The sequence below is a fragment of the Octodon degus genome, unplaced genomic scaffold (assembly GCF_000260255.1).
Source record: "Octodon degus isolate 3935 unplaced genomic scaffold, OctDeg1.0 scaffold00112, whole genome shotgun sequence".
Taxonomy (NCBI): Eukaryota; Metazoa; Chordata; class Mammalia; order Rodentia; family Octodontidae; genus Octodon; species Octodon degus.
Window position 1 is genome coordinate 3,038,232 of NW_004524688.1, and position 15,414 is coordinate 3,053,645.

The following is a 15,414-nucleotide window of genomic DNA, read 5'->3' on the forward strand; positions in this document are numbered from 1 at the left end:
ACACACACACACACACACACACACACACACACACACACACACTTTCATTCTCACTCTCTCCCTCATTTCCTCCTTCACTTTTATTTTTTTAATTGTATTTGGATCTTCGGGGTTTCACTACACAGATTGCACTCAGAGTGATCCTCCTATTTTCAGCCTTCCAAGTGCTGGGATTATTAGGTGTGTGCCACCAAGCCTAGTCTGAATCCCTGTCTCAGTGCACCCTGCTGGGGTTCAAACCCAGGTCCCTGTGCTTGTCTCAGCAGGCACTTTAATCCACTGAGGTATTTGGCCAACCCTCCTCGCTAGCCCTCCTCCCTAGCTTTTAATCCTCCAAGCTCAACCTTCCCTATTGCTTTGTCTATGGGTGTGGGCTACCACACCCAACTGCCTCCCCATTCCTAGTACTTAATTTTCTTTTACATTGTCCAAGCAGAGTAACATTCTCTTAATTCCACAACTATCATTACAACTATTTACTAGTGTGACAGGCTGAAAATGACTACAGTGGGATTCACAAAGAAAATGGAACTTTTTCTCCTTTGTGATTGGACTGATGTTGTCTTAATAAGCCCTGACCCTACTCTGAGTCTAGGAGAACATTCCCTTGCTGATTAATTGTGTGTCATTGTATCGTGGGCTTCCAAGACTGATGCACATCTCTAGAGTTGGAGAGTTACAAGAAAAATTAACAGGGCTGGATATGTAGTCATACACATAGCTGAAATACAGTACAATATCTGCATAGGTACACAAAGATATGGCCAGAGGGAGCCAAAGGACTCTCTCCAGGGATTTCACAGAGGCACTTATTCCTCCTACAACAGCTAGCAACCCCAACAGAGCCCAGGGCCTTAGGAGGGGCTGTTTGTGTAGGCATCTCTTCTCAGTGCTTATTAAAATTGCAGATTCCCAGTGATGAAAGTGTTAGACACGAATCATGTAGTTTGTCCAAACAACTTAAGGCTCTGCAAACCACCCACATGCATAAGGAAGTGGTGAGGACACTTCTGAAATCCAACTTCTCAAATACCAGCTCATTGCCAACCTTGAAAGCAGTTCTTTCTAACAACAGCGGCTTTAGGCTTGCTGTACCAGTGGCTTTTGGGATAATGATCTGTGAATTCAGAAGCCTGCTTCCTTTGAGGTCTGAGTTAAATTGTTTCTGTATATACCATGGCTTAGTTTCTATCAAGTGGAACTCAGCCTTCCACATTTACTCTGCTTGCTTTCTTCTAGTGTATGTGTGTATGTATGTATGTAAAGTATGTGTACTGGTGAAAGTGATAAAGTTCATGCATTCAGACCTGAAGAAGTAGACATGGCTTCTTGAATGCCTTCCTCAGAATTTCCACTAGCCTCTTGTGCTAGGTGGCTAGGCTGTTCTGGACTGATTCCTGAAGCAGGGTTGGTCCTTGTGCTAGCTCCCAATGTCTGATTCAGCTCCTGCATCATGAACCATTGCGTTGGACAAAATGCGTCATAGTCATAGTGTCACAACCACTGTTCCTTTTTACAGCACACACCAATCACTGCCCTCATTCTACCTCTGCCTAATACTCTCCCTATCTTCTCTCCTCTATCTTTCCTATCAAAACTGCAAAGACACCTGCTCATCTCTTCACTCGGCCCTTCCTTGATCTCTTCTAGAGTTGCAAACTGTGAGGCTTTGGCTGTCCTAAGCTGACATTCTCATGGATTCTGAGCCCCTTTCCCAAATTACTGTGCATTTTCAAAGGACTTTTTCTTCCTTTTTTTTTTTTTTTTTTTTTTACTTTTTTTTTTTTTTTTTTTTTTTGGAACCGGGGATTGAATTCAGGTTCTTGTGCTTAGCAGGCATGCACTTATTCTACTGAGCCTTCTCCCTGGCCCTTCCAAAGAACTTTTTACCATTCTATTTAACTGACATTTAGATTACATACATTCTTCTCTGAATTTGAAGGATTGCTACCATTTTATGTTTTTTATTTTTAAAGAGGATGAAATAATAATAAAAACATTGAAATTACATAAAATTTCACTACACAAAATGATTGGAATTTAACAATGGTTGAATTTAACAGCAATATGCAATAAAATTAGTTGTACCCAATTTTAAAGTTCTATTTTGACTTTTTTTGTGTGTGATACAGGGTATTGAACTCAGGACCCTACACTTGCCAGGCAAGCACTCATTCTACTGAGCCATCTCATGTGGTTTTTGCAGGACCAGAGGCTGGTCCTCTGCTATAGCCTATTGCACATTTCCAGAAAAGCATGAAAATTTCAACCTCTAATCCCTTCCATTTTCATTGGTGCTACGGTTTTGCCCATTGCTGGTTTCGTTGAATAAATGGGAATTCAACCAAGAACCTTTGTACTAAGCTTCAGTCTTGTTTTTGTTTTTCCATCTTTTTTGTTTGTTTGTTTGTTTGTTTTTTGTTTTGTTTTGCCATCTTGAGATTGATAAATTTTTAAACCAGTGAGCTGTCCAGTATGGGTTTAAACTTAGGATCTTCATGCTTTGGCCTCACTAAGCACAGTGATTACAAGCATGTGCACTACTGCATCTAACTAAAATTGCTAGTTTTTAAAGTGTAATTCTCATAGTTCCTTGGGAGACATAGGAGGTTTCTTTGTCACCAGATGAGCAGCCACTAGGTCCCCAGGGATGTCTATGCATACTTCACACTGTCCTCAGGAGGGTTATGAGTGGTAATCCCCATGTGTATTTTCATTTAACAGTTATCAGCTATGACTGTAATAAATTTAAGAAATCCACTTAATTAGTTTTAAGCACTTATCATTAGTGAGACTACTACCCCAAAAGATGCAAATTATATCTTTTCTTCACTTCATAATCTCTTAAATACGTAGTTGTCCTTTTAATTTAATTTTGTATTCTTTTCAACAAGTATAGTGTTAGTGAGTAAGAACTATAAATTATGGTGGCTGCATAGTACTTGATTTAGTTGTGGATGCTTATTTGCTGATCCAGTTCCTTACCACCATGTTCAAAGTATCTGTAAAGAAAATACCTAAGCCTCTTAGTATTTTTAGCCAGTATTATGGTTTATGACTATCACTGCCCCAAAAGCTTCTTGCACTGACAGGTGGGGCTTTTTCACACGTGGCTGCATCAAAAGTGTGTGATGCTGGGATTAAGAGTGTATCATTCGTAAATCAGTCCACTGATTGGATAGGCACTCCCCTCAACCCAGGAGCCTAGATATAATATAGAAGAGGCAGAAAGAAGCCAATGAAGTCACAGAGGTTGCTGCTCCCTGCTCTCGCTTGCCTGTTGCTATGCACTAGTTCTCCTTTTTGCCGCCTCTTTGCTATGCCACTGTGCCTTGGAGCAGGTGACTGTGGACTGAAACCTCTGCAAACTATGAGCCAAATAAACCTTTCTTCCTTTAACTCTGGGTGTCAGCTATTTTGTCTCAGGAATGAGAAAGATAAGTAAGACAGAACTGTAAGACAGCTAGTACAGATTTCTTAAAATTTAGACAAAAATTTATGAGCCCGTTTAAGAGCATATATATATATATATAGATAGATAGATAGATAGATAGATAGATAGATAGATATAGATAGATAGATAGATATGTAGATATATATAATGTTTGTTTTAAAAATGTAATGCATTGACATTAATATCTCACTTTAAATGTTAATTGAAAATGGTTGCTCTTTATGTTTTTATTTCTTAGATTACCAGGGGAGGTTGTTGAACATATTCTATGAGCCAGGCTCCTCACTAGGTGTTAAGATGCGATACTGCATAGAACAGATCAAATCTGCCTTTGCAGAGGTACATTCAATGTGAGCACAGACAACAGCTGTCTTTCCACTTATCTAGTTGTCATAACTACTGTGACACAAAGGCAAGATGGCAGACCTGAAGGAGAGCATTGGCCGAGTTTAGGGATGGTCTTTCTGTACAGTAGCATTTAAACAGGACTCTTGAGGAAGTATAGGAATGGATAATGAACATGTTTGAAACCAAATGCCAAACAAAGTGTTGTATATTTATGATGACATTTTTTACTTAGCAGGTCCCCAAGAAGCATCAGCAGATAGCCTTTGGGGTCTTTGGACAGCGTCTTGAAATCACTGAACTGCACATTTATTTCATTACCATCTAATACAAATGGAAAGGTCTCGAAATATTCGTTAAGAAGTAAATTTGTATTACAATTTGTGTACCAAGTGTATATTGTTATGTTTTTTTTTTTTTTTTCTCCAAAGGGTCCCTCTTGCTGGGAAGATGTCTTGTTTCCAAATCGTATGAGTGGTGAATGCCAATCTCCAGGATGTCCTGGGACCATAGCAGTGAGTACCTTGTCAAATTAATTCATTTTTAAAAAATGAAGACATCTGGAATGTGTAGTAAAATGTTAGAGCGGAGAAAAAAAATGACAACTGATTTTTCTTTCATCTAATAATACTCTCTAGAGGTAATGTAATATCCAAAAATGTTAATAATATTCGCGAGAAGTTCTTCTGTATGCCTTCCCAGTAACTTTTCTAATGAATTCACCCTTTTTGGTGTTGTATAAAACACCAAATCCTTTTCTTTATTCCACTCTCACAAAATTGTACAGATTACTGTGACATCAAAATGTGTAAGGATTGCCCCCATCAGCAAGCATTTAATTCCTGAGCGCTGGGTGACTTCCAATTGTGTTCTGAAACTCTCTACCTAGAGACAGTGGCAGATCCCACAGATGGAGTGCTCAGTCCCTCCACAGCCTACTCTTTTCACGCCAGACTCTCAAATTGTGTTACCTGTGGTTCTGATCTATAAACAGGTTTCTCCTAAATCCTGCTCACCCTAGATCACAATGACTTGCTAGAGCATTTCACCAGGCTGAGGAAAACTTTTATTTACCACTCACCAGTTCATTATCAAGAACATCACAAAGGATTTGATGAAGAGGTGAAGGGATACCTAGGGCAAGTGACTGGAGACTGAGGGTGGAACTTCCCTATCATAGGCATGTCAGTCTTCAGCTAGCCAGAATCTCTATTCTCTGAACCTTGTCCCTTTGGGATTTTTTGGAGGCATCATTTCACAGGCATTATTGATTATATCATTGGCCACTAGTCATCAACCTAATTCTACCCCTTCCTTGAAGGATGGGTTAGGGTTAAAAAATCCCAGCCTTATAATTCTTTCCTGGTCTTTCTGGTTACTAGCCAGTCTTTAAGATACCTTGGGGCTACTAGCTACCATGCAACACATTAGCACAGAAAATATATTTATCATTTTGAAGATTCTAAAGACTTTTGGATCTGTATGCCAGTAAACAGGAACATACACCAAATGTATATTTCAGGCATCCTAGGGAAAGCCAAGTAAGAGTCTATGAAAAAAAAAAAAAAAAAAAGACAAATGTATAACCTTAATCTTTTTTCCTGATGCTATGGTATTTTGTGTTCATATTTCCTATCATTCAAAACCTTTTTTATTTTTTATTTTGCTTTATCTCTTGCTCTTTTTTCATGCAGTTTTCTGACCCAGTAGGCTGTTAGAATATATAATATGGATGGGCAGTTATATAACTGAGTTTTCAGCTTCTGTTCTGGGTAAACAGTTTCCTTTTGAAAGCATGTGCCATATGTTTCACATAGAGCAGATGTTTCCTCAAAGAGATCCTAAGCTCTGAAGTTACTCTTAAAAGTATTTTATTATTATGGTCATGCTTATCATTTATATTGTTATTCTTTTTCCTTGCAAATTCTTTGGACTTTCATACTCTGACTGTATATATTTCCTGAGCTGTAAATACTGTTACCGTGCCAACACAAATGTCAGTGTTAGTTCACAAACTGTCACAGCCAGCTGGCAGTTCATATCTTCTCTAAGGAACAAAGTCTGTCAGTAGCAACAGGTACATTGTTTGAGCTCGAATCATTAGAGGAGTCTTCTCTTGCCAATGCTGGATAATTGCAAGGATACCAGCATAGCAGGGAGTAGTAGTCAAACAAACATTCCTCATCAAACTGAGACTTGGGACCATGAACAAATTCTTACTAATGCACATCCTGAAGAAAAAGTCTTGGAGAAAAATAATGACTTATATGTCACTCACAGATATCAAAGTATTCCACAGTTATTCAAGTTTCAACCAGGGATGAAATTCCACTGTGAATACTTTAAAGGGCAGAATTCTTAAGTATAGTTTCATATGTATGTGTTATGTGAATATATGTATACAGTATACTATACATAAAACATAGTTAAGAGTTACTTACAATTAAGTATGTATGTATGTTTGTATATGTCTATGCATACGCATAAATATTTATCCATCGACTATTTGGTGTATGTAGCATCATCATGGTCTTAACTTCATCTTCAGTGTGAGGTTCTTTGAAAAATGTACTTTCATAGTTGAGTGTCTGGCTGCCTTTCATACTTTGTGATAATTGGCAGGATGTATTCTAAGCAAAATAACCAACTCTGCACCTCTAAAGATTTATCTAAGAATCATCCAGAACATGAAATCTTTTTCATATGGGTATTTAAAATTGTCATACGCTTAACTTGGTTATCCATCTTGTATGGCTTAAGTTGTAATGCAACTCTTCTTTCCAACATGGTAAATTTACAGCTCTAAAAACCCTACACTATACAGCATAGGAAAATACTGTATCAAATCCTAAAAGCAAATTTTGAAGAATAACTGTATTGCAACCTGGTAAGGAAATGTTTGCCAAAATTAAAGAGAAAATTGAGTTCATTAAGAGAATGCAACTATATATCTATCCCAACCACTTTGAATACACAGATACAAAATGGACATTCATAGTTATATCCCAATTTTTTTAAGTTCCGTTGTTGAATATTATAGGTGTGTAAACTCAGCAAAATATTCTAAAAGAGTCCAGTAGCCCATAATAGCATTGGGTCTTCTGTTTAACTGGCAATGTCAGAAATTATTGACCTGAGTCCCCCACAGCTCAACATAACAACATGGCTTTACTTCCTACATTTCGTCTTCATACTTTTCTACTGGATGGTTAAGACCAAGGTAAAGCAGGACCTGTGCAACAAGAGTTGTAGCTTTTTGGTCTGAGAAGGTCAGTGAAATGCCCTCAGGATTTATCCTGAGATCCTGTACCTCAGATTGTAGAACCTTTGTCAGTGTCAGCCATGTGGATCAGTCATGGCCATTGCTTGGCCAATGTGCTCTCTGTGAAAGCCTGAGAGACTTGAAACTGTCTCATTGCTATATGTTTATCAATAAAACTTTGAAAAGAAAAAAAAAAGAAAAGAAAATTGAGTTCATAAAGAAAACTGCATAAGCTCTGTCAGTTGTTACCTTGAGGCAACTACTGATTATTGTAGGCGGAAGCTGCATATAAGACATACACTCACAGGGCACGCACACACACACACACATACACACACGTGTGCACACAGACAGATACACACACACACACACACACACACACCTCATTTATCTTTAGGGTGTAACAATGTTAGACTCAAAATATGGGGCCTCGTTGGAAACAAAAGTAGTAGGAATTCTTGCCTATCTTGTTCTCACTCTAGGTAAAGGAGAAAATGTTACCTCTAATATTTTGTAAGCACAAATGAACCCTTAATTGGGGGAAATGTTTTTGCTATGTGGCACGTGAAGTCATAGGTATAGAAAATTGTTTGTGAATTCATGGCTTGGCAATCTTGGATATTGGGATGAAACTAGCCCCTGATCCTTCCAGAACGTGTGTTGTTTGAGTTCTCAAATGATGACTCCAGATAACATTTCATGAAATATGAGTTAACAATCAGAAGAATTAGACAGTATGCATGGAAATAATTCATTGTAAATGAGAAAAAAAAATTTAAATCTGGAAAGAACACAGACATTCAAATTATTAGGCTAAAACTAGAAATATATATGCTTTTAAAAATAAAGTTATTAGACTAGGAAGTTAGCTCAGCTGTGTAAGAATCTATCTTGTCCAGGGCTTCATCCTGGGTATTGTATGCTGTGCTGGCCCCAGAACCTGGGCACACTGTGACAGCCAACAAAACCAGGCATGGTGGTGTATGCCTGTAATCCCAATGCTTTGGAGGCCAAGACAGGAGGATCACTGTAAGTCTGAACTGTGTAACAAGACTCTGTATTGAAAAAATAAAAAAATAAAGGTAGACATGTCAAGTAGTTTTAAAAACACTGTCATGGGAAGAGGGCTTGCAGTTTAGTTCAGTTGTTTAAGCGCCTGCTTGGGCAAACCCAGTCAGGAACAGGGGACCGAGGTTCCATCCCCAGCACCATGTGCCTTACCAGACTTGCCCAAAGGCAGGATGAGCAAGCCAAAAAATTAAAAGACTAACAGAAGTATGTCTAGATCACACATGCATATTAAAATGAAGCATTATAGAATTCATAATTATAATAATTGTCACAAAATTTACAAAGCAGGCTAAACAAAAAATAAGTCTTAAGTGAAAAGTGAAGTTAGGATTTAGATGTGAAATTTGATATGAGAAAATTAACAAACTTTATCACCCCCCAAAATCAGTTCAAAATATAAAGCAGTTTAAAAATATGCAACATAGCTATTTCAAATATTAGACTTTAAAGATAAAAATTGTAGATGGATTACAAGGAAACAATATTTAAATAGTAAAGTATAAATTTGAAGACTTGATAATTCTAATAAGATCCAACTAGCATAAACACAATCAAGAATGTATGTAAACAAATCACACTTTAATTACAGATTGTCTAGGTCAAATAGAAAGTTCTAAAAGGAACTGGAATGACAAAGCCTCATTACCTATATAGGAATGGCAGTTCTACTGGCGATTAATTAATTATAGTCAACATTGGAAGATAGAGGACGTTGGAAGAACAGTAATTGTAAAATGATGAAAGAAAATAAATGTCAACTTAAAACTGTCTTTTAGAAAATAAAATTAGGAATAAGAGATAAAATCTGAGCGTGGTGATACATGCCTGTTATCCAGTTGAGCATGATGATACATGTTTAGAATCCCAATTCTCTGGGAGGCTGAGGCAAGAGAGTCATAAATTCATTCCCACCCTGACACTCTCAGAAACCTAAAAAGCCCCTATTTGAAAATAAGCTGAGCTGGGGAGATAGCTCGGTGGTGTAAGCACCTGCCTGAAAGTACAAGGTCCTGAGTTTGATCCCTGGTACCGCATAAAAAAAAAAAAAAAAAAAGGAAAGAAAAAGAAAAAGACCTGTGATCCCTGGTCCTGCATACTGCTCTGGCCCTGCCCCTAGGGCATGCTGAGCAGGTGACCAACTCCAGGCATGGTGGCGAATGCCTGCAATTGCATTGTCAGGAAGGCTAAAAACAGGAGGATCACCACTAGTCTAAGCTATGTAGTGAGACCCTGTACCAAATACATAAATCAACAAATAATAAAATAAATGAAAAGACCTTATTCTTAAGTCAGATAAATTATACATAGATGTTCAAATATCACATGATCTCTGGTGTGAGCAAACAAAACTGTGCGGACCAAACTGTATAATAGTTATTGGGACATACAAAGAAAATGTTTAAATAAAAGATAAACTATAGGAAGGGGAAGCAGGAAAGGAAAAAAAGAAAAAGAAAAAAAGAGAATGGAAACAAAGCTCTTGTAATTAAGGAGGGGAAGAGGGGTTGAGGGGAGAATAAGGAGAATAGGGGGAAAAAAAGAATTAAGTTGTATCATATACAGGTAGAAATTTCCTGAGAAGAATGTGATCAATATGTATATTTAAAATGTAAAAATAAAATTAGTTAAATTTTTAAAATGAAAAACACCTGAATAAAAAGCTGGGCTGTAGTTCAGAGCAAAAGTTCTGGGTTCAATCCCAGTAGTAGAAAAAGATTGAAGAATTTAAAAAGCTATTTTTTGGCAATGAAAACCTCAAAGAATGTATCCCCATATATACTTTACTTAACTTTTAAAACTGACACATTTTTGAAAAACAGCATGTTCCTAAAAGAAAAGCATGAAATTTTAGAAAGAATGGCTGATATATGGGCAACTTCTAGTTTTATCTGTTGTAAGTAGAACTGCTAGGAACGTTTATATATCAAAAGCAAGTATAATTTTAATCACCGTCTACTATGCTTTAACCATATGCTCCATCTCCATATACAATAATATCTAGTTACTTTATTTTACTTATTTTTTATTGTACCTTTCCGATTTTATTTACTCCTTCAGATTCCTACACCAGCACGACAATATGTTGTTTGCACTTGGGAATCTGAATTATTTCACTTACCAGTATTGTCTCTAGTAGCATCCATTTAACTATGAAAGCATTTAAGTTTATCATTTTTCATAGTTGAGTTATACTCCATTGTGTAAAAATACCACATCCTTTCTATCCATTCCTCAGTTCATGGTCATCTGGATTGTTTCAACGATTTAGCTATGACAAATTGCACTGCTATAAACATAGTTGTGCATATGTCACTGTGGCATGATATTTTCAGTTCTTGTGGAAAAATACTCAGGAGGAAAATAGCTGGGTTCACTGGGACCTCCAGTCCTAGCTTTTTGAGGAACCTCCGCACCTTTCCATAGTGGTTGTACCGTTCTGCACTCCCACCAGCAATGGAGAAGGGTTCCTTTTCCCCACAACCTCTCCCGCATTTGTTACTGGTTAGCTTCTTGATGATAGCCATTCTTTTTGTGATAAGACAGAATCTCAGCATTGTTTTAATTTGCATCTTTGTGTGTGTGTGTGTGTGTGTGTGTGTGTGTGTGTATATTTTTAGTACAGGGTCTTCAGGGCCTCACTACGTAGACTGGACTTGTAGCAATTCTCTTGTTTTCAGCCTCCCAAGCAGTAGCATTATAGATGTGCACCACCATGCCCAATCTCAGTTGCCATCTCCATGTGCCCCGGGGGTGAGACCGGCACTGCACACCAGGGATAGAACCCTGGTCCCCGTGTATACCTAAGCAGGTGCTTTTATATGTGGAGATATCTGGCCCACCCTTAATTTGCATTTCTAGAATGATTTATTTTATATTTATTAAATAGTTTCGTGAACGAAATATTACCATATTTACTGTTATAATCTATCTAGTTTTATCTATTCATTTTTTCTTGAGAATACAAATGAACTGCAGTTAGAAATTGGATGGGCAGATGGCTGGGCTGGTATAGAGGATGCAGGAAAACTGAGGACAGAAGAAGAGGGTACTGGAGGGGATAATTGTTTGCTAAGTTGGCTGTAGGAGAGCTGTAACTCTGGGCTTTCTTGTCTTTGCTGCACACAAAGGACCATTCTTGGCTCAGACTTTTGTGGTGTCAAATGCAGTGGTAATTTGAACAAATCTTTTCCATCTTTGTCTTTCTTTCTTTCTTTCTTTCTTTCTTTCTTTCTTTCTTTCTTTCTTTCTTTCTTTCTTTCTTTCCTTCCTTCCTTCCTTCCTTCCTTCCTTCCTTCCATCCTTCCTTTCTTTTTATTTAATTTTTTTCTGTATTTTAGGGAAGGGTCCACAGGTGTTCAGGTTCTTACTACTAGATCAGACTAGTGATTCTTCTGTTTACAGCCTCCCAAGTGCTGAGATTACAGGTGGGTGCCACCACACCCAGTCTCAGCATTTGCCCAGTGGACAGGGCCTAAACAGCAGGCCTTGGGATGGAACCCCCAGCTCCTAGGCCTGCAAATCTGCTGAGCTATTTGGTTGGCCCTTTTGCTGTACTTTAAACTTTTTTTTTTTTTTTCACCCTCCAGTAAGAGCTTCCTCACAAAATTTTTCTCTTATGAACTTTAAACACCACGAATGTTTCAGTTTGAAGCTGGGCTTTTAGTCCTTTAGCCACATTCAAATCCTTCCTGAGAAGTACCTCATTTCCTCACCAGTCTCCAGTCTCCAACTGAGTGACCTCCAGCGTTAGAGGCCTTGAGTCCCAACAAGGAGATAAAAGAAAAATTGTCCAGTGATGGCCCAGTAGATCCTTAGGCCTTACAAAGGAGCCTTTTCTTCTCCCAGGTGAGGTTCCTGAACTGTCCACTGTGGGCCTGGGTCCTCTCTATGTCCCTCATTAAATCCTCCAAAATAAAAGCTCCACCTAAAAAATAAGCAAGTGAAATAAAAGAACACTTCTCAGAAGAAGAATTACAAATGGCCAATAAGTAAACAAACAAAACCCAACATCTTTGGCCATTGCAAAACCCAATATGCAAATCAAAGCAACATTGAGACCCTCCCCCGAGAAGCCTAATTATCTTCAAGGACTCAAAAATCATTAAATCCTGGGAGAAAAGGGGAACATTGTTGGTAAGAATGTAAACCAGCATAACCACTTTGGAAATAAGTATAGAGATTCTTGACAAATCTTAAAGTTGAAATTCTAGTTCATGGATTCCTTTTCTGAATATCTTCCTTTAAGAATTCATGTCGTTATATTAGAGTAAGTCATCCATTCTCGAGTGGATGCAACACAGTTCACAATAGCTGAATTGTGGAAGGAGCCTATGTGCCCATCAACACGTGAATGAATAAAGAAAATGCAGTATATACTGTATATACCACAGAATACTCTTTAGCCATGAAAGATAAATTTGATCTATTTGAAGGAAACCAGATGCATCTTTTTTTTTCCTTCTTAAAGTCTTTTAATTCAGATATTTTGTTACAGTGACTAAAGGCTAACACAGATAGCATAAACACAGATATTCTGTCTGCCCCAAGGAATGCAGGTATAAAACCCGGCAGAATACATGGAATGCTAAGTGAAATACATCAGATTCAGAAGGTTGAATATTGCATCGTTTCTCATACATGAGAGCCAAAATATAAATAACTTAAAGAGCAAAATAATAAAACTGAAATGGTAGAAACAGGGAGGTAGATTGTAAAGATTGGGAAATGGACATGGCAGCTGGGGAGGCGTGGAGAGTGAGAGGGTGGCAGGAAAAAGTGATCAAGCTGCATGCGTATGTGCCAATTCCCCAGTGTGACTGCAGTTCTTCTGTCTTGCACAGATACACTATCAGTTAAAACAATAATAATAATAATAATAATAATAATAATCAATGATCCATATAATCAATCACAGGAGGGATTGAAATAAAGTGCAGGATGTTAAATTAGTATAGGGAAAAAGAGAGAGAGTGAGAGAGAGTGAGAGAGAGAGAAATAAAATTCTGACAAATACGTAGTACACATCAAAGTGGCAGAAATATAAACACATATATGAATAATGGAATAAAATGTAAATTCACTCTAGCTGAACTTTAAAAGACAAAGATTCGTAGGGTAGATTAGAAAGAAAGAGAAAATCTAGTTTTGTGCAGGTGACAAAAGACATACCTAAAGCATTTGAGAATAAAAGTGCTGAAAATAGAAGAAGTTGAAATGATATTTCAGGTAAGCATTAACTAAAGAGTGCTGTTGAATCCATTTTAACTGCATACAAGGTAGATTTTAAGGGAAAAAAGCATTCTAGAAGGAGGCTCCTTAGATTTTGATAAAATGTTTAATAACCCAAGAAGATAAAGTTCTTTAAAATTGCCTAATCCTAACAATATGAACTCAAAATATATTTAAGAGGCCACATGGAATTACCATATTACATAGACAAACTGCCCCTGCTGTGGGGGAGTGACATAGCTGAGGAGCTGAGAACTTCCCCAAGAGACTCATGAGGGACAGCCACTGACAACCCACACAGCGGTGACTAATGAACTCAAGACAATGGCCCAGCACCTTTCCTACAGTCATGTGGGACATTTGAACAACTGATCATGTTTTAGATATTAATGTACTAAAATATCATTAATATCATATGGAATGTGGTAACTCGTATATCTTGAGTCAGCTTAAAGACCCAAATAAACATATGGGACCAAACAACAATGAAAATATATCCCTTATGAATTATTTTGAGACGTAGCTAAATTAATACTTAAACAGGTAACCCAGGACCATAAAAACATACTGTATAAAAATAGATAGAAAATTACTTTTAAGTATGTTAAGAAAAAATTGGAATGTCCTGATATTTTTTTTCTCACATATAATGAATAGTATGAAATGTTTGCTGAATCTATGCCAGGGGCTTTTATTTCCTTTATTCTTTCTCTGAAAACTTTTTCTGGAATATGTTTTCATAAAGTAGTTAAATGTAAATCATGACTTTCATTTTCTAAAGTTGTTCTGTGGTATTTGTTTCTTAAGAAGGTGAGAATAAAAGCCCTTAAGTAGTTTCTCCCTCATAACTTGGCAGGGTGTTATTAATTTTGGGCAATACTTCAGATACTATGTATCATTGTCTACATAAAAACTTTAATTTCTGTTTTTATATGTGAAATTCAAAAAAGCAATTTATTTAATCTATTCTTTTTCAATGTATCTATGTGGTATAGGGTCTCACTGTACACCTCAGACTTATAATGATCCTTGTGTTGTCAGCCTCTCCAAGTCTGGGATTACAGGCATGTACCACCATGCCCAGTCTCCTCAGCTGGTCAGAGTACCTGGGGACAGGGACAGCAGGGCAGGTGATGATAATCTATTTTTAATTAATATTTATATACTTAAGGACAGTCTAATTAGATCAGTTTAAACAAGCAGTGAAATTTAATCTTGGATTTTAAGGGTCCAAATATAAACTTGACCCTAGCTACACTGTAGACAGAGAAATCTGGACCTAATTCAACCTTACACTAATTGCTGTATTTTAGGAAGGAGTGCAGCATCAGTTCTGAAGGGCATCTTCTCTTTTCATGAAAATTATTCTAGTTGTCTCAAAGAATATGTTTGATATCAAAAAAGAAGCAAAGTCAGGATTTTCTCCATTAGTGACATTAATTAAACTTTGAATATGGCATAAGACTAAATTTTCTATGTAAGCCTTTATTTTATATTTTGCTTATGGTAGCTTAGAATATTAAAATAGTATCTTATTTTTACAATGTAAGCCAAGCCAAAACCAGAATTCTTAGGGTACGAGCTTTATTTCTGAGTTCCAAACCATAACCCCTAAAAGTGAAAGGCCTATTACCAAACTGTCCCCTACAAAAAACTTCATTTCTGTGGTGCTTTTGTGACATTGAGGTGCTTTTCTATCAACTAACATTGCCTTTCAGCACACCTGATACTTGGACAGCAGGGTTTTTATGATAGGGGAAGACTTCCTCATCTGACAAAGGAAATTTAAATTATCTCTTCAATAATAAATGACCAGGGTCATTTTAAAAATTCTTGTTGAGGGCCAGTGTGTTTTCTCAGTAGACTAAGCACCATGCTTAGGCAAGCGCAGGGACCAGGGTTTGATCCCCAGTTCAGTATACCACACTGGCCTGCCCCCCCCCCCCCCCCGTTCGCCGCGCTGCGAAGAAAAAAGAGACACCAGGAGTGGTGGTGCATGCCCCGAATCTCAGCACTTGGGTAGCACAAAAGAGGCAGGAAGTGAGGGATTAGT

General features: G+C 37.5%; 1 protein-coding gene across 2 annotated transcripts in view; it reads left to right on the top strand.

The window, feature by feature from the left end:
* The window catches only part of Prkn (parkin RBR E3 ubiquitin protein ligase), a 1,575,591-nt gene that overhangs the window by 813,310 nt on the left and 746,867 nt on the right, over window positions 1-15,414 (top strand). For both annotated transcript variants that reach the window (XM_023699288.1, XM_023699289.1), the window contains exon 5: window positions 4,231-4,314. In XM_023699288.1, coding sequence (XP_023555056.1) covers window positions 4,231-4,314 — 84 coding nt within the window. The remainder of the gene's footprint in view (window positions 1-4,230; window positions 4,315-15,414) is intronic.